Source organism: Scatophagus argus, chromosome 8 (assembly GCF_020382885.2).
Source record: "Scatophagus argus isolate fScaArg1 chromosome 8, fScaArg1.pri, whole genome shotgun sequence".
NCBI classification, from domain to species: Eukaryota; Metazoa; Chordata; class Actinopteri; family Scatophagidae; genus Scatophagus; species Scatophagus argus.
In genome coordinates, this window is record NC_058500.1 from 25,512,276 (window position 1) to 25,535,978 (window position 23,703).

Sequence of the window (23,703 nt, forward strand, 5' to 3'; positions counted from 1 at the left end):
TCCCATAACTGGGAAATTACAATAATACAGCAGCAAAGAGGATATAGGGGGTGCAAAGCATGCAAGGAAAAGGGAAGGATGTACATTAAAAAAGAATAAATATACAGGAAACAAATACCTGCATTCGTCAGAGCACAAACCAAGTACCTGCAAGTGTCATTGCGTACATGACGTTTGTCATTCATGCTAAAGAGTTCAATCTTTGTTTCATCAGACCAGAGAATTTTGATTCTCATGGTCTGAGAGTCCAGGTGCCTTTTGGCAATCTCCTGATGGGCTTTCATGTGCATTTTACTGAGGAGTGGCTTCTGTTTTCTGCCATACAGGCCTGATTGGTGGAGTACTGCAGAAATGGTTGTCCCTCTTGAAGGTTCTCCCCTCTCCACAGAACAATGCTGGTGCTCTGTCAGAGTGACCATTGGGTTGTTGGTCACCTCCCTGACTAAGGCCCTTCTACCCCGATCACTCAGTTTAGTTGGGGGCCAGCTCTAGGAAGAGTTCTGGTGGTTCCAAACTTCTTCCACTTATGGGTTATGGAGGCTACTGTGCTCTTTGGGACCTTTAATGCGGCAGAAATCTTTCTGTGCTCTTCCCCAGATCTGTGCCTCGACACAATCCTGTCTCAGTGGTCTACAGACAATTCCTTTGACTTCATGGCTTGGTTTGTGCTCTGACATGCACTAACTGTGAGGGCTTATATAGACAGGTATGTGCCTTTCCAAATCATTCCCAATCAACTGAATTTACCACAGGTGGACTCAACTCAAGTTGTGGAAACCTCTGAAGGATGATCAATGGAAACAGGATGCACCTGAGCTCAATTTTGAGTGTTATGGCAAAGGGTATGAATATTTATGTATATTTTTTGTTTTTCATTTTTAATAAATTTGCAAAAAAATTCAAGCAAACTTGTTTCACTTTGTCATTATGTTGTGTTTTGTAGAAACACAGAATTAGAATTTTGAGGGAAAAAATTAATTTAATCCATTTTGAAATGAGACTGTAACATAACAACATGTGGAAAAAGTGAAGCGGTGTGAATACTTTTGGGATGCACTGTATTTATTTATCTATGTATGTATGTATATGAGAGAGAGAATTTTTTATTACTTTCTTCTAAGTCACAATTTTACTTTACTTGGTTGCTATTTGGTAGAATTACTTTCACTGTTGAACTTGGCTCAAACCTTTTGAGTAGCCCTCTTCAAGCCTCTCACAATATTTTGCTGGAACTTTGGCACATGCCTCCTGGTGGAAAGTGGTGGAGGTGACTCAAGTTTGTAGGCGTCCTTGCTCATCTTCAGTCCACAAATGTTCTATAGGATTGAGGTCTTCACTTTGTTGCTCTTAAGCGATTTTTAAATCAATTTGGAGGTTACTTTCCATTTGGAAGACCCATCCATACCTGAAGTTTATGTCTCCAAAATGAAGAACTTGGTGGTTTGGGAGGAGCAACTTTTTCCTCGCTACATGGCCTTTCAGCTTATGTTGCTTATGTTCAGCTTATGTTGCAGCTTATGTTTACTGTGGATAATGATACTCTGTAACCAGTTTCAGCAAGCGTTTTTACAAGGTCTTTTGTTGTTGTTCTGGGGTCTCCTTCCTGAATGGTATGATGGCTGTGCATTTACATGGTGTTTATACTTGCGTATTATTGTTGGAAAAGATGAATGTCGGACCTTCAGGCATCTGTAATTTAAGAGAATAATTTAAATAAAATGTGTTCAGTAAAAGGCCAACAACGCCACCTAGGTTTGGAGAGCCTAGGACTCCATTAAAACAAACCACAGGTTCTTAATTTGGAATCAGGGTTGAGCAGAGTTAAGAAACCTCAAGTCGCTTGAACTTTACTCAAAATTTATAATGATGAAATAAACAAAACCAGTCTAAAAGCCTCTCCTGAGGGCCCAATGGTCTCAGGTTTGTTCCACTCTCCGGCTGGGCTGAAGCAGCCGATCCCAATCTGATTTTTCAGAGATAATTAATTATTCCAAAGCTGTCAATTATAGATTATCATACATAAATACATGTCAACAAGGCAGAAGCACCCATGTGATGTGTGTGTGTGTGTGTGTGTGTGTGTGTGTGTGTTTGTGTGGTGAGTGAGTGTGCAACACCACTGAAATAGCTTTACAAGGCACAGACTAATGATGTCATCATGCTGAGAGGCAGATACTCTTGTCTGTTTCAGTTTAGCAGACATGGACAAACAACATTTTGTTGCTTCATTTGGGGGACTTTTTTGATAGCTGGTCTGAATTTTAATATATTTGCAGTGCACCAATGATTACAGAGACACTGCTCTGTTCTGATAGCAGAAACTGGAACCCTGACAACGAAAGCTGCCATAGAAAAGCACAAGCTTTACTGCTCAATCTATGACCCACAAGTCAAGACAGATTACGTCTGATTGGATTGCTGATGGTGCGTCTGACCTACAATCTGCTGCTTTCTCATTGGTGTCTCTGTGGGCAAAGGTTTCCATGGGAACAAGCCCTGGGCTTTTCTAATCTGTTGTTTTGCAGCCCTCACTCATCTGGAGGCAGTCCGAATTCCTTTTTGTCGGGCCCATATTCTTCTGCTCTATTTCCTCACTGAGCTATTTCTCTTCCTCTTCCTCTCTCTCTCTCCCTCCCTCTCCCTCTCCCTCTCCCTCACTTTGCTCTCGCCAGTCTTAGGTTATGAAATAGATCAGACAGATCAGCTGTAGAGTTGTTGAGTGGGAACTTGCAGGCACGGCCAAAGAAACACTACAGCACATATTGAGTGGGCCTCATAACCAAGAACAAAACAAAAGCTAGACAACTTCTTTAGACATATGTGCCAGGCAAACAGTCCTTAATGGATTAAATAGTTGCCATCTTTGCATTTGGTATTTAGTTCTATTTATACATCTATGGTTAAAAGATGTGCAATGTGGTTGAAATGATGGAAGAGAGATAATGCTTTGGCAAACACACAACCACATTCACTCTAAGTATACTTAAAGTAATTAGTACACTATACAACAATAAAATTACAAGTTCATTTTCAGTATAAAAATCTTTTGTGACAGATGTATTTTGATACCAAAGTTTCCTTTCATTTTATGAATAATCTTTTATTTGTAAATATTATTACTACCACAACTTTTTTCCACGATGATACCACTTACCTACACTTCTGTACTGCTAGAATGAACATAAGCATAACTTTACTGGTCTAAGTTGTGTTCCAGATGTTTTCCATACTGAAGAACACATTGGGAGGAATTCATACTCAGTTCGGTTGCTTTTATTGTTCCAGTGGTTCTAGTATAATATTGGCATGTACAGTATACAGCACTTTTTACTAACTTGACTAACATTATTATTTCCATGTTATCATTGCTTTGCATCTAAATAACTAGGGGGCTCTAACTAGACATTGCACCATAAATGTAATAAATGTAAATGTAAAACAGTCATTTTTATATGAATTTTATGAGAAAACTTTAATCTGAAAAGTTACATGGAGCTACAGCTGAAAAAATATATAGTGGGGTAAAATATTTTCCTTTAAATTGCAACAGTGTAGAAGTACAAAGTGGAAGCATTAGAAATTCTCAAGTAAAATGCAAGTATATTTAAGAACAGTATTTAAAATGTAAGCTAGTTAGATACTTTCAACCACTGTAAGCAAATTAATAAATAGAAATACGAATACTTGCTCTGATTAGTTGATTCACCTACAATTCCTCGCACAGTGTTCATTAATAAGAGCTCTTTCTTCGTGGCATTTCAAAATAAACCTTGCGTGAACAAGTCACTGAATGCATCGTGATTTCCCGCCCCCTGCCTTTTGGTTTGGCCCAAACTCGCCTGAGCAGCAGCTCCTTAGCTTGTATCCCTCGGCTGCTGCTGCTGCTGCTGCTGGTGATGATGATGATGATGAGAAGGATGAGGATGATGCGCTACGGCTCTGAATGAATCCGCAGCCAATGTCCCGCTGATGACGGCTGCGTGAAGAAGGCATTGCTGGTTCTTTTTTCATTTTTTTTTTCACAGACAAATGGCTGGAATGACTGTGATTATGGATATTTTGTATCTTCTATGGATACTCCCAACGGTATGGGCTATTGAAGGTAAGTCTCGCTCGAATGTGGACATGGCGTGTAGAGCGACAGGGACAGCAGAGCTCCAACGTTTATGGAAAAAAAAAATAAAAAAATCCGCCAAACACATTTTATCCGCGTTTAACAACAGCTGAATCCTGTGGAAAATAGTCAGGTGGTGTTTGAATGTAGCTCTATTAAAGCTCACTATAGCTGTGAAGAAGTCAAGCTGCCAGAATGTTTGAAGGCTAGGCTGGATTTATCTGTGTCTTTGGCTCGTACTCTTTATTTCACTTCATTAAAGGCCGCCGGGAATATAATAGACTATTGTTGCTTTTAGTAATTTAATAATTTAATAATCTCTGCAATGTTGCTCACTGTCGCACAGCGGTCACTGCATTCCTGTGCAACATGTGTGTTTGTATTCTATATTACATATGTAACATGTAGCATAACTAATATTTAAATTATAGGGAACAGCACACAAAGTATGTATGTTGATCTGTAGTTAAGTCTGGTAGGATTCTGGACTGTTGAACCTCCAGGATCCAAGTACACTGAAGAAAGACACAGAGAAAGACAGCTGATAGATATTCAACATGTACTTCCCATCTAAACAAGCATATCCATCCAGTAGTCTACCTATCTGCTCCACCTGTGCATAACCTATTTTTTTTAATTATTATTTTTGTATTGCATTAATGAAATATTATACATAAATACAAGGTGTTTTAACCTCTGACCTGCTGTGAGTCAGTTAATACAAATGTTGAGCAGCCAAACATTGTTCAAACCCGCAGAACTTTACCTTAAATACCAGTGACACTAAATATACCTTTCTGAATCTGGAGTAAGGTTTATATAATGAGATGCAATACTTACAAAATATCTTTATTTGGTTACATGGCAAAGCCTAGAAAACTTTGGATTTGAAAATTTCAGTCTCAGTAGCGATATCCATCCATCCATTTTTTTTATAGCACCCATCTGTCAGGGTCGCAGTGGGGCTGGAGCCTATCCCAGCTGGCAATGTGAACCTGGAGCCATCTTGCTGTGAGGTGACAGTGCTAACCACCGCACCACAGTGCCACCCAGTAGGAATATCATGTAACTTATATGAATAAGATGATTTCAGTATACATTGACATTACAGCCTTATTTAAAGCAGTATTATGTTACTAAATTACTCTAAAATAATCTCCTCTACCTTTTGGTATGCTGACGTGTACCAGCATCTCTGCAATTCTTGAACAGTGTAAGTTCTCTTTAATAAGAAGTGTGTAACATTTTAGACACACATCACCAATTATGTCAGACAAACAGTTTTACCGACCTTCCTGTCGGACAGATAGCTTTGCTTGTTGTTGAGGCAGCTGCTAATTGCTGGTAGCTGTAGGTGTTGTTGGTTAGCTCAGTGCATCTGGGTGATTCTACTTGGACTGGATTTGGAGCTTGAGGCAATGGGGGGTTGTTGGAGTTCATATCAGAATCAGAATCAGAAAAACTTTTATTGCCAGGTAGGTTCTACCTACGAGGAATTTGTTTTGGCTGATGTTCAGCTCCCATTTGAGGTCCTGTGTGATGGTGGTTCCCAGGAAGTGGAAAGGCTCCACAGTAACCACAGGGGAGCCACACAGGGTGATGGGAGCAAGCGGGGGGGTGGGTCTGTCCTGAAGTCCACTGTCATCTCCACTGCTTTGAGGGCATTGAGCTCCAGGTTGTTGAGCCTGCACCAAGTCACCAGACGGTCGATCTCCCATCTGTAGGCCGACTCATCCCCATCAGAGATGAGTCCAATGAGGGTGGTATCATCTGCAAACTTCAGGAGCTTGACATTCTGATGGCTGGAGGTGCAGGTGTTTGTATACAGGGAGTAAAGCAGAGCAGAAAGAACACAGCTCTGTGATCCAGTACTGATGGTCTGGGAATCAGAGACGTGCTTCCCCATCCTTACGTGCTGTTTCCTGTCAGACAGGAAGTCAGTGATCCACCTGCAGGTGGAGTCAGGTACACTCAGCTGGGAGAGATTGTCCTGTAGGATAGCTTGGATGATTGTGTTAAAGGCAGAGCTGAAGTCCACGAACAGGATCCTATCAGAATCAGAATCAGAATTCCTTTATTTATCCCTGAAGGGAAACTAGCGTAGGTTCCTGTGCAGTCCAGATGCCGAAGGACGTAGTTGCTGCTAACCGGTGGATGATGTGTTAGTTTTCCCTCAGCAGGAACGGATAAGATAAGACCCAATGGTGATGGCAAGGAAGGATAAAAAGAGGGACAGATTTTGGCCATTTTGTTAGCAAAGGGGATGGCGTCCCAGTTCATTCCCCATCAGACCTGCTGTTGCTAGCAAAGGAGCTTTGGACAGCCGGGAGGAAGAATTTTTCTGGTCTGAATGTAGGGAATGTTGAGGAGTGACACTGAAACTAGCACCAGCTCTGAAACTGAATATTGTTTTAAAGGGAAAAAAGCTAACTAAGTAATGTATGAGATTACATTTGAAGATGTGTGAAAGGCAAGTCTATAATCAGCTGACTGAAAATGGCTTTGGCTTTATTATACTTCAAAACACAATCACAAGAATCACATGTAAAAATCTCAGCAGAACTTGTAGGTCACATACAGTACGGCATATTGTACGCCAAGGCAAAAAAGCTCTATTATAGGAAGAACATCCACTCTCTTCCACTTCCTGTTATGTAGGGGGCACTCGTGAGATAGGCCAAAATGAACGGGGGCTTGTGCAGCTATAGCCCCAAAATGTAACTTTTGTTATGCAAAAAAACTTTTTTCTGCTGATTTTCTTTAGTTTTCAGTATCTACCCTTAGAAACAACAGATACAGTTTTATTAGATTAAAATTCCGTGGCTTTTTTGTGATAAAATACCTTGTTGTGTTTATATTTGTATTTAAGTATTTGCAGCATATGCGTTTTCTGCATTTTGGTTTCACACATCAATCAAGCACAAGTTTGTGTTTTGTTTTAACTAAGCTTCAAACGTCTACTGTAGCTCTCATTAGGAAAATACATAAGGACTATAATGCACAAAACCGAAACCGTATTATTGTGGTCATGTTCAATTATGACAATTGAAGTTAGCCTACTGTAATGTAACGCTGCTAGTTGCAAATCTTTAACTGACCAATCAACATACATTAGCAGAATGGTAGTGCTTTATAGGCAAAACCTTCTGCCATGTAAGACGAACGGGCATTAGTATTTTTTCTTTTCGATTCTGATATATAATCAATTTATATATATTCTGATATATATAATATATCTGCAAAAACTAAAATAAAATCTGGGTGTTTTGGTCTAGAAGTAGGTGTAAATAAATATATATAATTATATATTTGTATTTATTAATAAAATAGCCACTTAGCTTCATTCAATACCGTTCATCTCACGAGTGCCCTTTAGGGGATCTGCAGTCACCTTTTGGTACAGTGGGTGTTAATAGGGTGTGGACAGGCTGTCCTTAGAGGGGCTGTGCCATAGCTCAAATCAGTAGTGTGGTGTGCCAGTGTTATTTAGTTCATAACATGTTTAGCTACCCAGGTTATGCTGTCAGGCCTATGCTAAACATGACACTGCACTCTAGTGGCAGATTGTTGCAACAGCTTGCATTATCACGTCATTATTTATGTATGTATGTATCGAGAGATAGCAGTAGAGATAACAGCATTTTATTAATGTCCATGGAAGTTGACACCATTTCTCCTCATAATTGTTTTATTTATTATTATTTTTAAAGTGTATCTTCTATAATTTTTTTTAACAACCATGTATTTGGCTACAGTGTATGACAATAGAATAACTGTAGGCTTCACAATAATTTTTTAAACTTTTTAAGTCCAAATAAATTAGTAACATTCAATAAAATGTTGCTATAGTTTGTTACTATAGTTTGTTACAAAACATTTGTATTAAAGAACTGGCAAGGTTAAGAAACAATTCCAATTCAATTATTAAATATCGACATTAACTGAGGTGCTAAATTAGTATAGCTTCAAAAACATTGTAAGAGAACAGCATGACAGTCTAGCTTGGCAACAAGACTTTTGCACTGTAGATGTGAACTGCATGACAGAGAAAGTGAAAGCGAGAAAGCGAGGAGAAGGAGAAAGAGAAAATGAACAGTGAGGGGTCTTGATTGCAGCATTTGGTTGGTATCTTCAGTCACAGGTGATGAGAGTTTGTAAAACACACAACAAAAAATCTGCCTCAGTCTTTTCTGCAAGTGCATCAGAGGGGTAAAATTTCTAAAGTATGTTCATCACACACATCCTTCTTCACTGGGATAATATCCTGTCCCAGGTTTGCTTTAAGTTACATGCTTTGTAAGAATCAAACAAATACAAACTTGTTTAGGGAAATACCATGTGGGCACAGTTCTGGCTGGTGCAGAGTCTGTCTGTGTCTGTTCCTCCCTGTGCTCGCATAGTTCCAAGAGGCGGGGGTTCACCCTGGACTGGTCGCCAGTCAATCGCAGGGGCAACACACAAAGACAAACAACCACACACTCTCACACTCACACCTAGGGGCAATGTAGAGTAGCCAATTAACTTAATGTACATGTTTTTGGTATTGTGGGAGGAAGCCGGAGTACCCGGAGAAAACCCACGCAGGCACAGGGAGAACATGCAAACTCCACATAGAAGGGCCCAGACCGGGATTCGAACCTGGAACCCTCTTGCTATGAGGTGACAGTGCTAACCACTGCACCAGCGTGCTGCCCCAATCAAAAACATGCACTATATATTAGATTAAATCTCCTTTTAAGTGTGAACCAGGTCTTATCACCCTTCAGTGTTGGTCCTCACTAGTGCTTTTTGGTTTGCATGAGAGGTAATCTCTGGAGCCAGATTCAGCATCTGCAAGAAAGCCTGAAACCAGAACAAAAGCTGTTAGAACATGACATTAATGATTATGCTGTCTAAATATGTTCAGCTACCAACCATAGCTCCAAAGCTTTTGACAAGGTTGCATGCAATTTAAATAAAATTGAACAAATGAGGTTGAACAATTGACAACCAAATATATCCCATATGTTTACTCTTTTGGATTTTTTGCTACCATCATAACACCTCAAAATAAATAAATAAATAAACTGCATCAAGTTTCACATTTGTGCAAGAGGAAACAGCACTATTTCATCCCACAAACAACTTTAAAGATATACTGTTAATAAGGCGATTTTAAGGTTACATCATGGTGAAGTTTTACAGTTTGTCCATATGAAAGACTTAATTTCGTGTGCGTAATAACCACACGTTGTGTAAAATGCATACAATAAATACAGTGAAATCAAAGTTGAATAGAGAATTGGGTCTGTAAACTGTAATGGATTTTTACAGGGTTTTTTTTCTGATCTGTGTTTGATCCCCCATCGAACTTAGACTGAGTCACTCACTGTGTATCTAGTTCTTACTGAGAGAAGTGATGGACAAAACTGTTTAAAACAAGATCAAAGTTATAATAAACTATGATGACTGTATCTCTTGAATGCATGCAACAACAGGAACCAACCAAAAGGTGTTATGAATTACAAAGAAATATGAAACATGAAAATGCAGAAAACGCACACTACTTCAGAGTTCAGTTTATAGTCCACAAGAATTTAATCTTTTGATTTTGACCTCACTATTGCTATACTGTATGAATGGGCAAAAATTCCCACAGAAATACTCCAAAATCTTGTAAAAAGCCATCCCAGAAGAGTGGATGCTGTTACACCTGGAAATCTGTAATGTATTTAAAATGCAATGTCATTTAAGTTCCCTGTTGGTGTAATGGTCATTTGACCCAAAACTTTTATCCATACAGTTTAGTATTTACCTCTGCAATGCCGAAGTTGTATTGAGTTATCCAATAATGAGAACGATCATAAATCAAAACATAAGACTCTTCCTTATACAGCATCTACAGTAGGGTATGAGCATTGGAAAAAATATATCAGCTCAGTCAACCACTTTTTTTAATTTTCATTATTATTTTTGGATTCTGCATTTTTTCAGTGACAAAGAGCAGCAGAGAAAAACAGCGTCTAGGGCAAAAAATATTTTCACATCTATTTCAGTGAAATAAAGCAACATTATTTAAAAATTTGTGTTTTTTGTGATCCCTGCAGGTTCTGATGGCAATTCACTTTTACACCAAAGTTGTAAATATGAACTTGTGACCAAAAACTAGCAAGTCAACAACTTCCCCAACACAGCAAGACATCAAGCAAGTGCAATAATACAAGACAGGGCCAGCTGATATTGCTCAGTAGTTCATCAGCAAGAAAGCTGTAAGTAAAGTCCAGTCTGAGATTTACTCATCTCTCCTCATGACATGATGTCTGTAGAAGCTGATGAGCCTGGTTTCTTTGTCCACAGGCCCAGTTCCAGTGACCATTGCTGTGCCATTCCCTGCCAGCATGCCCCACTCCAACAGCTAGTGTTGTTATATAGAAAAATTAAAGAAATAGGGATTAGGATAACTGCAGTCTTACCCAACTAGTGTATTGAATTTCCTGGTAATTTATTTCTTAAATAAACACAAAAAGCATAGGCCTATTAAACAATGTATCACCTTCCTTACAATATTGCAATATAATGAATTGCAACCCCTGTATTACAATACATGCTGTATTGCCCGATTCTTGCCCATGCAAGTCCTACTTACTATGACCAAAGAGAAGTAGAAAACAGGTCATTTATATAGTTATATATATCTATATCTATATATATATATAGATATATATATATAGTGTATTGATTCAATTTTATATACATATAAAATATATCTAAAATTGATATTTCAAGCTTCAGTTTGACCTTAAAACTATAATTTGAGCTTATTGCTTATTTGCATTTGCTCTCATTTTTTAGAGGCAACATGTTTTGTTTGTTCTTGGAAAGAAGCCAGTCTGCTCTCAGTGGCCTTTGTTGACATTTAACAGTGGCAGTCAGTTATCTAAATCAATCAATATTCAGCACAGGCAGCAGCACAGAGCTCTTTAGCTTCTGAGGGCAGTGACAGAAAATACTGAGCATCAAAACAGCTCATGACCCAGTTCTTCATTGGCCCTATGATGGCTTCACAAAACTTGGGAATTTGAACATAACAGAAAGGGTGTTAGCATGACAGACACAGCAGTGTCACATAAATGGCCACACTGTGTTTTGGAACAGCTCTATGAGAAGTGTCCATTAACATTGAAGTTGGTCTGTCTAGCTTGTCTAGTTTGTCCTTTCAGTTCCTGAAATGATAAATGTCATCTGCTATTATTACTATTTATATATATATATATGGAATTGATGCAGAGGCGCTGCAGTGGTTAGCACTGTTGCCTAACAGCCAGCGAGGGGTTTCAGGTTGAGTCCGGGTCTGGGCCCTTATGTGTGGAGTTTTCATGTTCTTCCTGTGTCTGTGTGGGTTTTTTCCATGTACTCAGGCTTCCTCCCCCAGTCCTAAAAACATGCTCATTAGGTTAATTAGCTACTTTACATTGTCCCTAGCTATGAGCGTGGGCGTATGTGGCTGTCTGTCTTTGTGTGTCAGCCCTGCAATTGACTGGAGACCAGTCCAGGGTGTACCCTGTCTCTCACCCACAGTCAGTTGGCATGGGGTGCAGCCCCCCTGTGACCCTGACAGGTAAGCACTATAGAGAATGGATGGATGGATGGATGGATGGAATTGATGCAGATAGCTGTCATGGTCAGACATGCTGTAACAATATTTCCATTATAATAACAGCCAAGCCAACAGAAACCCCAGCCAAACCAGAAAAAAAGTTCCATATTAAAAATAATGCCAGATATTCATTCATTTGAAATCAATGATTTGTGTCCCTTGGGGCCTCAGTGCAGCACTGTTCCAAACAACTCTTTATGATCTCTCAATGGCATGAGTGCAGCTGCTAAGCCCCTCCACACACAACTGTATCTGTTCAACCAACTAAATTATCTGTATCCATATTTGGACTCCAAATGGGCAGGCCCTAATCCGGAGTGAGTTGTGCTCATACCAGAATTTATTTATTATTTATTAGAAAACTATTACCAAGCAACTATTACAGTAACGACCTCTGTTGTCTTATCCTAACCACAGGCAGGATTTGAACCCTGGATTGTGGTGAGACAGTTCTAAATATTAACCACCTCAACCACCTCCCAGTGCTATAATGTTATGGTATGTGCTATACCAGTTTCCCTTGCATTATTATTGACAGGTAGAAATGTAGAGATGTACGACGATATTTATTTCAACATACATGAATATTCTCAACAGGTTTGGTGGCAGAAATGGCATAACTGTACATGCAAATAATAACAAAACCTGATTTAAGTCACTTAACTTTCTTGCACATTTGCATTCTACATTCCACAATAGTAATTAATAGTTCAGAACACAACAGAACGGAGGAAAAGGTGAGACAAAATGTTTTTCACAGAGACCTGAATAAAAGGCAAAAACAATGACAAGTGTACCCTTTCTGGAGGGTTACCGGGGCTCTGCCCTGGAGCCAGGCCTGGGGAAAGGGCCTGTCTGCGAGCACCTCGGGGCCTAGCCAGGTCCAGCTTGAAGCAGGGGCATGGGTCTGTCCACCAGTGGGCCCACCACCTGCAAGAGGAGTCAGAGGGGTCCGGTGCAGTGTGGATAGGGCAGCAGACAAAGATAGATAGATAGATAGATAGATAGATAGATAGATAGATAGATAGATAGATAGATAGGTAGATAGATAGATGACTTTACTCATCCCTGAGGGGAAATGAGGTCATCAAAGCAGTCCGGTATATTTGAATACAATAAAACACACTATGACACGAAATACTGAGTATAAAAATAGAATAGAGAAAAAGAATAAAATACACTAAAGGACACATATGAAAACAAATAATAGTGAAAACAGTATTAGTATATAAAATTTTTCGGAGTGCAAAAGGTGACAGGTAGATTTAGTCGGGTACCTTGGCAAGATTCTGGCTGAGGAGTTGGTCAGAATGGTCGTCAACTTCCACCTAAGGCAGAGCTTCAGTTGTATCCTGTCGGTGGTGGGGGACGTAGAGTCCGAGTCGGCCATGTTCCACGTTACCATTGCAGAGGCGGCTGTTTGCAGCTGCGGTCGGAAGGTTTCCGGCGTTTGTCGCGGCAGCAACACCCACATCCGCTGGTGGACACTGGGGGTGAAAGGTGCGGTCAAGCTCCCTCAGGAGTCCTACAGGGCATGACTGGCTTGATTAACTGTCAGATAGTTAGAGTGTTTTGATTTCTATGTAATTTAAGACTAGCGTCTGCTCAACTGATTTACATACAGCAGTAATCTATTATTGTTCTGCACCAAACCATGTTTTCAAATGTTTAAAACAAAAGACTCTCATTTTAAAATCCTCGAGACATACCAGTAATAAAATACATTACATACATTACTTTTCAGTTTATCAAAGTGAGTGCCAGAAGGTTTAAACCAGCTGGTTCTCCTCCAACACATGCAGATGCAGTTCTAATTTGTCAATAGGTGTGAATCTGTTTCTCTGGTGTACCCTGCCTATCTTCCAGTGCATTCTGGTGGAGGCTTCAGCTGTGATGGCTGGAACTCCTACCATTACCATTAGCAGGAAAATTAGCAGGATGAATGGAAACATCATCAGAAGACAACAGAATCCAGGCCAGAATTTTGTTTGTAATTAAGAATATGTGTGGATGAACCAGTGAAAAGCCCCCAGGATTAAAATGTGTTGTTGGAGTTCTGTTGACCTATCTTGTGTGTTTTATGTATGACCAGACTGTAGTCCTCTAGTCTTGTCTCAGGCTGAAGTTGGGTTTCTAAAACTATAGCCTCTGTCACTGAGCTGTCATTTACTCACAAACATACAGAGCATTGTTCTTCACTCTTACTTTGGTAATTCTTACTTTCCACAGTGTGCCTTCGCATGCATCCTCAGTTTAGGCATGTAGCCTAACACATACCTTGTAACATGCAAAAATTATTTTATTTCTAGTATATTTGTTTTATGAACAAAATAAGACAACAGAATGAAGAATTTTTTTCTGGCCTGATTTCTGACCCTCACTCAACTCAAGTGATCTAGAATATAGCTCTGGTGTATGTACGCACACAGGTTGCATCGATTAGTTTGAGGCAGGAAAAGACAACTTTATTTATCACAATATACCATAAACCAAAACCAAAACACATTAACACATTGCATTGAATAATGCTAAATTAATAAAAAAAATCAGAAAAGGCAGAAAACTGTGTTGAAATGAATGAAAGTTTGTGCTAAAGCAGCATGGCGGCAGCACTGTGACATAAAACAAAGTGAATTTCGTTGATGTATCTCTGTGGGTTTAATCCAGCGTGGCATACAGAGCGTGGCGCAGCCGACGAGGATTATGTGTGCTGGACATGGCCCACTCTTCCCTTCTCTTTTGCCCTACTTTTCATTGAATCATGCAGAGAAAGGCAGAACAAGAGCTCTCTCGCACTCTCTCTCTCTCTCTCTCTCTCTCTCGCTATGTATATATATATATATATATATATACTTACATATATATATAGTGTGTGTGTGTGTACATATATTTCTATACTTATATATATATATATGTATATATATCTGGAAGAATGAAGGATGCAGGGGCTGATGGAGCTGATGGAAATGGGAGGGGGCTGTTATTGGACAGAAAAAGAGATGACCTGATGACAGCAAACATTGCATCCCACGTCGGTTTGAAATATAAGTAAGGTACTACAGCCCAGTAACAGTCACTGAGTTCCAGCTTGTACAGGATGTCATTCATGTAAATATTCAGTAGTCCCTTCATGTCACCTGACTTCCAGCACCATATTGCGTCAAGTCAGCTGTGCTCAAACTGCAGAGAATGAGGAGCTGCCATGACGATTGTCTAGTCACGAAAGGAGGGCAACATATACTAATGCAACCCCACCCTCTCCAGCCCACACTGTCCCCATTTCCCTGCTCCAGCTCTCATCAGCAGCTCCAGCCAATGTCAGCCTGCCTGTATTTTAGATGCAAGTCTGTACAAGTACTTCTCTACATTATTTAGAAATATATTAACTTGTGTCTTCTAACCTCCTCTCTCTGATCATGACAGATTTCACATTAGCTTGGCAAAATGAATTCACATTGTAGCTTAACAGATGCATGATGATCTCAAGCAAGCCTCAGTTGGAGGGGAGCTTGTAGATGCAGCATGTATACGAATATTTTGCCAAAAGAAGCAGGTATTGTAATATCAATATTTATTGTATCAATCCAACTACATAAAGCCTGAAGAAAATATAGTTAGTACCCTTACTCTGGAGTAATGCAATTCACAAATACAGTAATTACACACACAGTATACAACTACAGATACTGTACATAAAGTGTGTTAACACGATGTTTTGCATATAAATAAAAAAAACATGTAAAACAGAAATCAGTGTTTTCTTTAGGTTGGCTAAAGAAATATATGTGATATCAGTCCGTATTGTGTAATTGTCGTTCAGCCAAAAATAATTCATTAATTTTTTGTGTATTTGTATATGTACAGCGTTAGCCATAGAATCTAAATCCTTTTTATTCTACCAACCAAAATCTGTTCATACATAGACAACATGTTTAAAAGAAGAAGTACCATTGGTATCAGTCCCAAAATGTTGTATTATCAAACACTTAATCAAATTTAAATCAGTTAAATATCTTTGTCTGTGGAGAAATGAATTTCTAACTCACAGTTACTTGCTTGTAAATGACTGGTGAAAGTGCCAAACACATATTTGGTGTGACTGTAGAGACATTCAGATCATTAGTCCCCTCTGTCCCTGTTTCTTCCTTCTTGGTCGAGTCTGTGGGAATTGGTTGCGGGTCAGTGCTCGTGGCCTCTTTATTCCTGTTTAGCAGCAGCTCTGACACCTGGCTCGCCGCTCCCTCACAGTTCCTCATTAATTGCTGCTGATACTAACAGGAAGCGAGCAGCCGGAAGAATGGGCCGTTTGGATGGAACAGTGGATGCTCCTATTTCAGCATGACTCTGAAAACTAATGCAAGACATGACATTAATAACATAAAGTTAATCTTTGTTTGGGCATGACTTTATAATACTTTTTTTTTACAAATACTTTGCGTTGTATAATGTTAATTGTGCTAAAAGTCTTTATTCATAACATGATCACTAGATTTTGCCCATTTTCCTCAAGAGAACATTTGCATACCTGCCCTTCATATCAAGATTTTGTAGGATTTCTGAAGGCCTTGGTGATCTTACTCAAATGTGTGGAGCAGCCCAGCCTATGTGCTGAAAACCGAACATCATCAGAAGTGCAGGTCCAAGACTCTGTTCTGAACGTAGGTTTAAAGAAAACTTTGTAGTTGAATTCTGACCCCCACTGCTCCCCGGGCGCTGCACGCGGTCGCCCACTGCCCCGGGTTTGTTGTGTGTGTGTGTTGTGTGGGTGGGTTAAATGCAGAGCACGAATTTCGTTGGAGTGAGTTCCCTCCAATGACAAAATATGTCACTTTCATCTAAAATTTTCATCTATATGTATTTTTGAAACAGACTGTTGCCAACAAACTACTGGCTGTGTGGGTGCAGCCAGGCTTCTGTGCATGTCCTATAGGCATGTTTATTCATTTATAGCATTTGTAGCATTTATTTTGTCTATCAGTGTCATATCATGGCATGACATTCATCATATGAACTTCAGCTTCTTTGTTAGCTATATGAAATTTGAAAAGACACAACTGAACTAGTATATATGTGTTATACATTGTGAAATAACTAACCATATAATCTATTTTCTGTTGGTTGTCAGTTTTTTAATGTCATCATTTTTGGATTGCTAATTTCTGGTCACTGACGCTGTACTTGGTTATGATCTGTCTCCGTTTTCTATCCCTGACAAGGGAGAGAGTTGGAAAATTCAGAATGTGGTTTTAATTGGTGTTTGGAAAGCAGTGCTGGTGTGACATTGTTCTGGTGTCTGACAGGAGACAGTCTCAGCACCAGCTGATATAGGGTAGTCTGGGCTCAACTCTTATGGTATGAAGGTCTTAGGAATGGAGGGTGTCTACAGGGCTGTGTTGGTGTGATTAAGTGTTCTCTTTAGAACGTTAATGTTCAGTGAGTATCTTTTGCCCTTCATGTGTTTATTGGTGTTTTGTTGTGTGTGTATATGCAGAGGGCGGCACGGTGGTGCAGTGGTTAGCACTGTCGTCTCATAGCAAGAGGGTTCCAGGTTCGAATCCCGGTCTGGGCCCTTCTATGTGGAGTTTGCATGTTCTCCCTGTGCCTGCGTGGGTTTTCTCCGGGTACTCTGGCTTCCTCCCACAATACAAAAAACATGCACATTAGGTTAATTAGCTACTCTATGTGTGAGTGTGTGGTTGTTTGTCTTTGTGTGTTGGCCCTGCGATTGACTGGCGACCAGTCCAGGGTCCAACCCCTCCTCTCGCCCGACCCTAACGGATAAGCGGTATAGAAGATGGATGGATATGCAGAATTTTGCATGTAGATTCTTAGTATAGCTACAATGACCTCATACTGTCTTGGTTGGGTAGAGCCTCAAAGAAGCTAAAAAGAAATGTTGAAATAGTTGTGTCTTTAATGATTTCCTCACATTCATAAATTACAATTTTATTCATTTGTATACTTTTTATTTGATATTTTCTTACATTATAATTTGCCTGGGGGTTATATATCCATCCATTTTCTATACCACTTATCCTTGCAGGTTTGAGGGGGAGCTGACAACAGGCAAGAGGTGGGGTACACCCTGGACTGGCTTAGTCACACACTAAGACAGACAGTCACACACACCCACACACTCAAACATAAAGGCAATGTAGAGTAGCCAATCAACCATGTTATTTGGCAGTATTGGAGGAAGCTGGAGTACCACATATGCACAGGGAGAACATGCAAACTCAGCACAGAGGGGCTTAGATCCGGACTCAAACCCGGAACCTTTTTGCTGTGAGCTGACAATGCTAACCACCGCACCAAATGTACTCATACTACAGTAAAACTAATCAGAACAGTTGTTTTAACAGAATAGTAAGCTCTCTTTGCCACAGCTTGTTCTTGTGAACTAACTTTCCTGAATGATGAGGCAGATGCTCTCTGTGCCTCCGTCTGCCCTGACACCAATATTTCTGTAGACTTGTGCATAGCTGACTCTAATACTGCATTGAGTGATCAGCGTGGAGGGTGATTCTGCCTCAGCTCTACAGACTGTGGCTGATCCATACCATGTGACATGACACCCACCACCTCTTGCTGTGCACCGATTAATTCCTGTCTCCTCAGTGGAAGTGGTTGCCTCTGTCTTCAATCCATACTGGATATATTAAACTCTAACATTGCTCATGTCAAAACCATGCAAGACTACATTCGGTTATACAGTGTTCTTATGTTCTAGCTTAATATACTTACTCCAAAACTTACAAGAGTGTGTTGTTAAGACAGAGGCAGATCTCAAGCAAAGTTAATATGGTTAATATTTATTATCAGAATGTTCAGAAGGGATGTGGCTTGAGAAAAATTGTTTCAGTATTTTATTACACGACTATGGGGTGAAAGAATCAGTTGTAATCTGTGTTCACCGTCACTTCTCCCAGTGGGGTGAATAGACTCAGGACCTTCTGTGTCTTCTGAAGGGTGGGACAATGGAGAACTATAATTGACAGCATATATTGACAACAAGCAAAAAATCAAAATTTCTTCATAATTTTACTTTTATAATGAAAGAAATTATAAAACTTTGCAATTTGCTTCTCAAAAATAAGCAACTGGAAAGAACTAGAAATAACAATCAACTGAAAATGATTTGTACACTCAACTTTATGTGACATATTTTTTACAAACAAAAGCAGGTGCAGCAGATTTATATCACAAAACAAATGTCAGTTATGGACAGGTGAAAACACACACACACACACACACACACACACATATTACCATGTCAACAGGTTTCTTTCATCTGTGGCTTTATCATCTGTGATAAATTAAATTGCACTGTGGATATGGTCTTTCTATGTGAATTCATGACAAGATTTAACTTTTTTTATTTTTTACATTTTTAAAAAAAAAAAAAAATCCCTCCAAAATCTGAAGTCTGTATCCTACATATGAGATGGCAGAAGATTGCGTAATTATTTTGTTTTTTTCCAGGGAAGGATCCCCATGCTCCCTGCACTAATCGTGTGGTATGAAAGGCCTATGGCTGCAGTTCTGGTTACTGTCCTTTGCTAAATAAAGAAGCTTGAACCCGAGAGCAACATATCTGAGAGCGTTCAGTGCACCTCTTATGCTCCGATTATAGGTTAATAACTGCCTTTCTACATGTACCCAGTGAAGTAGGTAGATTGTGTGTGTTACTCAGAAGTAGACTGTTGGATGATGTAAATAATTGAGCGTGTGTTGGATAAACAGTCCCAGCAGCATGGTTTCGTCTGACATGGTTTCTTCTTTGTTGTGGGGGGATGGCACAGAGATTATGGACTTCACCCAGAGGCTTATGGATATAGTGACAGGGCAAGCAAATGTTTTCAGGCAGGCAGACGGGCTGGTATTGTTGTGTGTGTGTGTGTGTGTGTGTGTTTGCACATTTGAACCCATTCACAAAAATAATGTCACCGATTGTATAGTCCGTATTTCTGTATTTGGTAGTGGTCCCTCTCAGGGTTGCCGTTAAGGCGGGAGTAGTTGGAAAAATTCTGTAGCTGTATCAGGAAGACTGTTGCAGTGATTTATTATTTAGAGCTGGATATGGTGGCATCAGAACTTTTCATGTAAAAAACATGAAGTCTGGCATGCCCCTCCTGCTGCTCAGGACCCCAGTGACCCTAAACAGACATCCCATCCCAGATTGTGATTGGGAGGCGTTGTCATTACGGTCATCGTGCAGTTCCTGACCGGAACCCCTTCTCTGACAGCCTGTGACCACCTGCCTGGGCAGGCAGACCTTTTGGCGGCCAAACCAAAGCTGGTGTGGGCGTGTGTGAAACAGGCCCAATGGCACAACCTGGGCAGCCACAGAAAAGAGGCCCAACAACACTGACCTGCTTGACATGCAGCCCATGATGTACTCCATGATTACCCTCCTGCTTTTTGCATCAGATAAACCCTCATGGTGACTGAATCCAGAATAAGTCCCAAGTACTTGACTGTCCTGGCTGGTACTCAGGGGAACCAGACCTTGGTCAGATTGCATACAGCTCTCTGGGACACTGCCCCCCTTATCACTCCATCTTTCCTTCCCAGCAGGGAGCAAGCAAACAATACTTCTCTCGCCAAACATATGCAAAGGGGAGAGAGAGAGAAAGAGAGAGAAAACAATCGTGACAACATAACAACAAGCAACCAAAACTGTGAGGAATCAGCCCAACTGTGAGACATCAACAGAGAACAAACTGGTCTTATCTCTTACTGACCAGGACGATAGAAGGAGGGAGAGTGTGCAGGTGCACAACATTCATGTAGTGTGCAGCAGGTGATGTTGCACCCACAAATGTGGTTAATTTGGTATAATGTTCCTGACCTGAGAGTAGTAGTCACATGGTTACAGGTTCTCTAAATGAAATAAAACATCTTCTGCCTCAGAGGAGACACAATATCTCAAACATAAAATATATTGATATGTCAGTTTAAAGATTTATCTTAAAACATACAATAGCCTACATGGTAAATAACATCAGACCTTGGTGCAGACGTTTTGTTTTGCTTTGTGTAAACATATTTATTATCTTATTCATAGAGCTCCACCTTATTATTCACAAAAGAATTAAAACAGACATAGTTTGGGATCGACTGCTTTAATAATGTGTCACTAAGTCAGATTTGATGGATCACCTGCTGTATCGCATGAACGTGATGAATACTGTTTTATAGGGGGAAAATCTGATTTTATTGTATAAATTCTGTAATTTCATCTTTAAAGCAAGTTAACATTACTACATACACACTAACACACTATTCAATTTCAATTTAATTCAATTTATTTATTTATATAGCACCTTATACAGTCAAAATTGTCTCTAGATGCTTTACAGAGACCCAGAGCCTGAACCCCCGAGCAAGCAGACAGTGGCAAGGAAAAACTCCCTTTTAACAAGCAGAAACCTTGAGCAGGACCCATCTTGTAAGGGAGAACTATCCTGCTGATAGTCAGCTGGGTGAAGGGGGGGAAGAAGAGGTAGACAGGACAGAGAGGATGAAAGAGAGAGAGCGAGAGAGAGAGAGAGAGAGGGAAACATACATGCAATAAACATCATAAATTACAAAGGACAAACATGACAGGTTGTTATAATTGGAATTCTGAAGACTATGTGTTGTATGTGTTTGTTTTTTAGCTGAGATGTTGTTTAAGTTAATTAAACAACATATCAGCTATCATGTAAACCCAATCTAGTGCTGGCACAGGCATGATTGACAGAGTGACAACATTCTCTACTGGCAGAACCAACAGGATTTATCTTCATTTCAGCACATAGTAATGACTCCGATCTTCTCTTTTTTGCTTTTCTCCTTTGGCAGAAGTACTAATGGATTCAACAACAGCAACAGCAGAACTGGGCTGGACCATGAACCCATCACAGGGGGTGAGTGGACCAAACCAAGAGACTGGGAACAGAGTGTAAAACATGCAACCTACATGTATAAATGTCCTGTTACAGTGTGACAGTAGCCATGGTGAATTGGGTAGTATACATGAACATTTTTCAAATGACAGCTGGAAACCATTAGACATCAATCTCTTGGCTGAAATACCTCAAATGAGACTGTCATAGGACAGACTTACAGATGCTCTGAATTCAAATCTACAGATACCGGTGTCTTAATGTTTGCAGATGGGGCTGGACGTCTTCAAAGGCTAAAGGCTAAAGATAAATTTGCTGGGTTGTGAGTTGATTCATAGGGCGAAAAGCAAAAAAGAAAAACATGTCACACCCTCTTGCGCTTTATCCAGATGAATAATGTTTTGCGTCAGTGGCCGATGTGCAGAGCCTTCCTGCCACAAGGCCTTTCTAACGTGTGCTTAACATGAAACAGCACTTTGGTTAAGTTCAGGCACAAAAATGACATGGTTAACTTCAGGGAAAGGTGGCCTGTGTTTGCTTTCACAAGGGGTCCAAACTCCAGTTCAGTCTCCAGGCTTGGAATTTAGAGAAGAAATGTTTCTGTGGTGAAACTGAAGACCACTGACTTGACAACTGACAAATCTGATACATGACAATTGGCTCCAACCAGACATATTTGTTTGTGATCTACATGTACTGCATATTATAAAGTAGAAACACATCCAGAACTTTCAAACCACTTACAGTTGAAGCAAATGACAGTGATCATTTATTTACAATGGAATGTTCTGCTGGGAAACCATTCATGTGGATATTCTTTGGCACATAGAGCTAAGAAGCAAAGCTGGAATTTTAGCCTTGCATTATTGATAAATTTATCCTTACTTGTGCAGTGTATCCACACTAGTTTTAAACTAGTTAGCATATTGTATATGTGTACGTGTGTGAGTGTGTGTGTGTGCGTGTGTGTGTGTGTGTGTATGGTGTGCAGTGTGTGTTGTGTGTAACAAAGTTACCTCATCTAGAGTCAGTGGGTATCACCAGTGAAGTATTGTTAGAAATTGTTCCGACTGTACTGACTGGACAGTGAAAACACAGTGTAATCCGTTAGCAAGTCAGTATGATATTAGACAAGTGTGACAACGCAAATTTAATATTTCATATTTTCATTGCTGATAACAATATGGTGGCTGCCTGTAAAATCAAGGATAGAATTTAAAATTCATCTCCTCACATATAAAGCCATTATTGGTCAGGCATCATCATATCTTAAAGAGCTCATAGTACCCTATTGTTCAACTAGAACTCTACACTCCCAGGATGCAGGGTTACTTGTGGTTCTTAGAGTCTCCAAAAGCAGAATGGGAATCAAAACCTTTAGTTATCCAGCTCCTCTACTGTGGAACCACCTCCTGATTTCAGTCGAGGAGGCACACACCCTCTCTGGCCTGGTCCGGCCCCTAGTTATGCTGCTATGGGCTTAGACTTCCAGGGGGATCTCCCATGATGCACTGAGCTTCTCTCTTAACTTCAAACTTTATTTGTCAGTATATTTTTTACATACACCAAAATTCTTTCTCTGCATTTAACCCATCACTGACTAAACACACACATGCAATATGCAGTGAAACACACAGGAGCAGTGGGCTGCCATGTCAGGCACCCGGGGAGCAGTTGAGAGGATTAAGTGCCTTGCTCAAGGGCACATCAGCTGATTAATTTGGCGTGGGGGGCATTGATCAATCACTCCACCTCACCCAAATCTCTTCCTCTCCTTACTAACTTGACTTCTTGCTTGGAGTCCTTGTGCTTTCTCATCTCGCAGATTCCTATGGATCATGGTTGGACCTCCTGCTGCGGTCCTGCTTGACACCAATGACTATTATTATTCTTTAGTCATATTGCTACGTTATGATTATTATTATTATTACCTCTAGTGACAGTACTCTGGTATTATTGCTGTTGCTATGTATCTCTGTTTGTTTGTCCTTTCTCTTCCACTCTGTCTCCTCTGTCTGTAACTTTTGTTGGGAATTTTTAAGCGTATATAAGTGTATTTTAAG

At 40.0% G+C, this 23,703-nt stretch overlaps 1 protein-coding gene across 3 annotated transcripts in view; it reads left to right on the forward strand.

Moving 5' to 3' along the window:
* Window positions 1-3,808: 3,808 nt before the first annotated feature.
* Window positions 3,809-23,703, forward strand: part of LOC124063535 (ephrin type-B receptor 2-like) — a 36,822-nt gene continuing 16,927 nt past the window's right edge. For all 3 annotated transcript variants that reach the window (XM_046397288.1, XM_046397289.1, XM_046397290.1), the window contains exons 1-2: window positions 3,809-4,102; window positions 21,597-21,661. In XM_046397288.1, coding sequence (XP_046253244.1) covers window positions 4,030-4,102; window positions 21,597-21,661 — 138 coding nt within the window. In that variant the 5' untranslated portion in view covers window positions 3,809-4,029. The remainder of the gene's footprint in view (window positions 4,103-21,596; window positions 21,662-23,703) is intronic.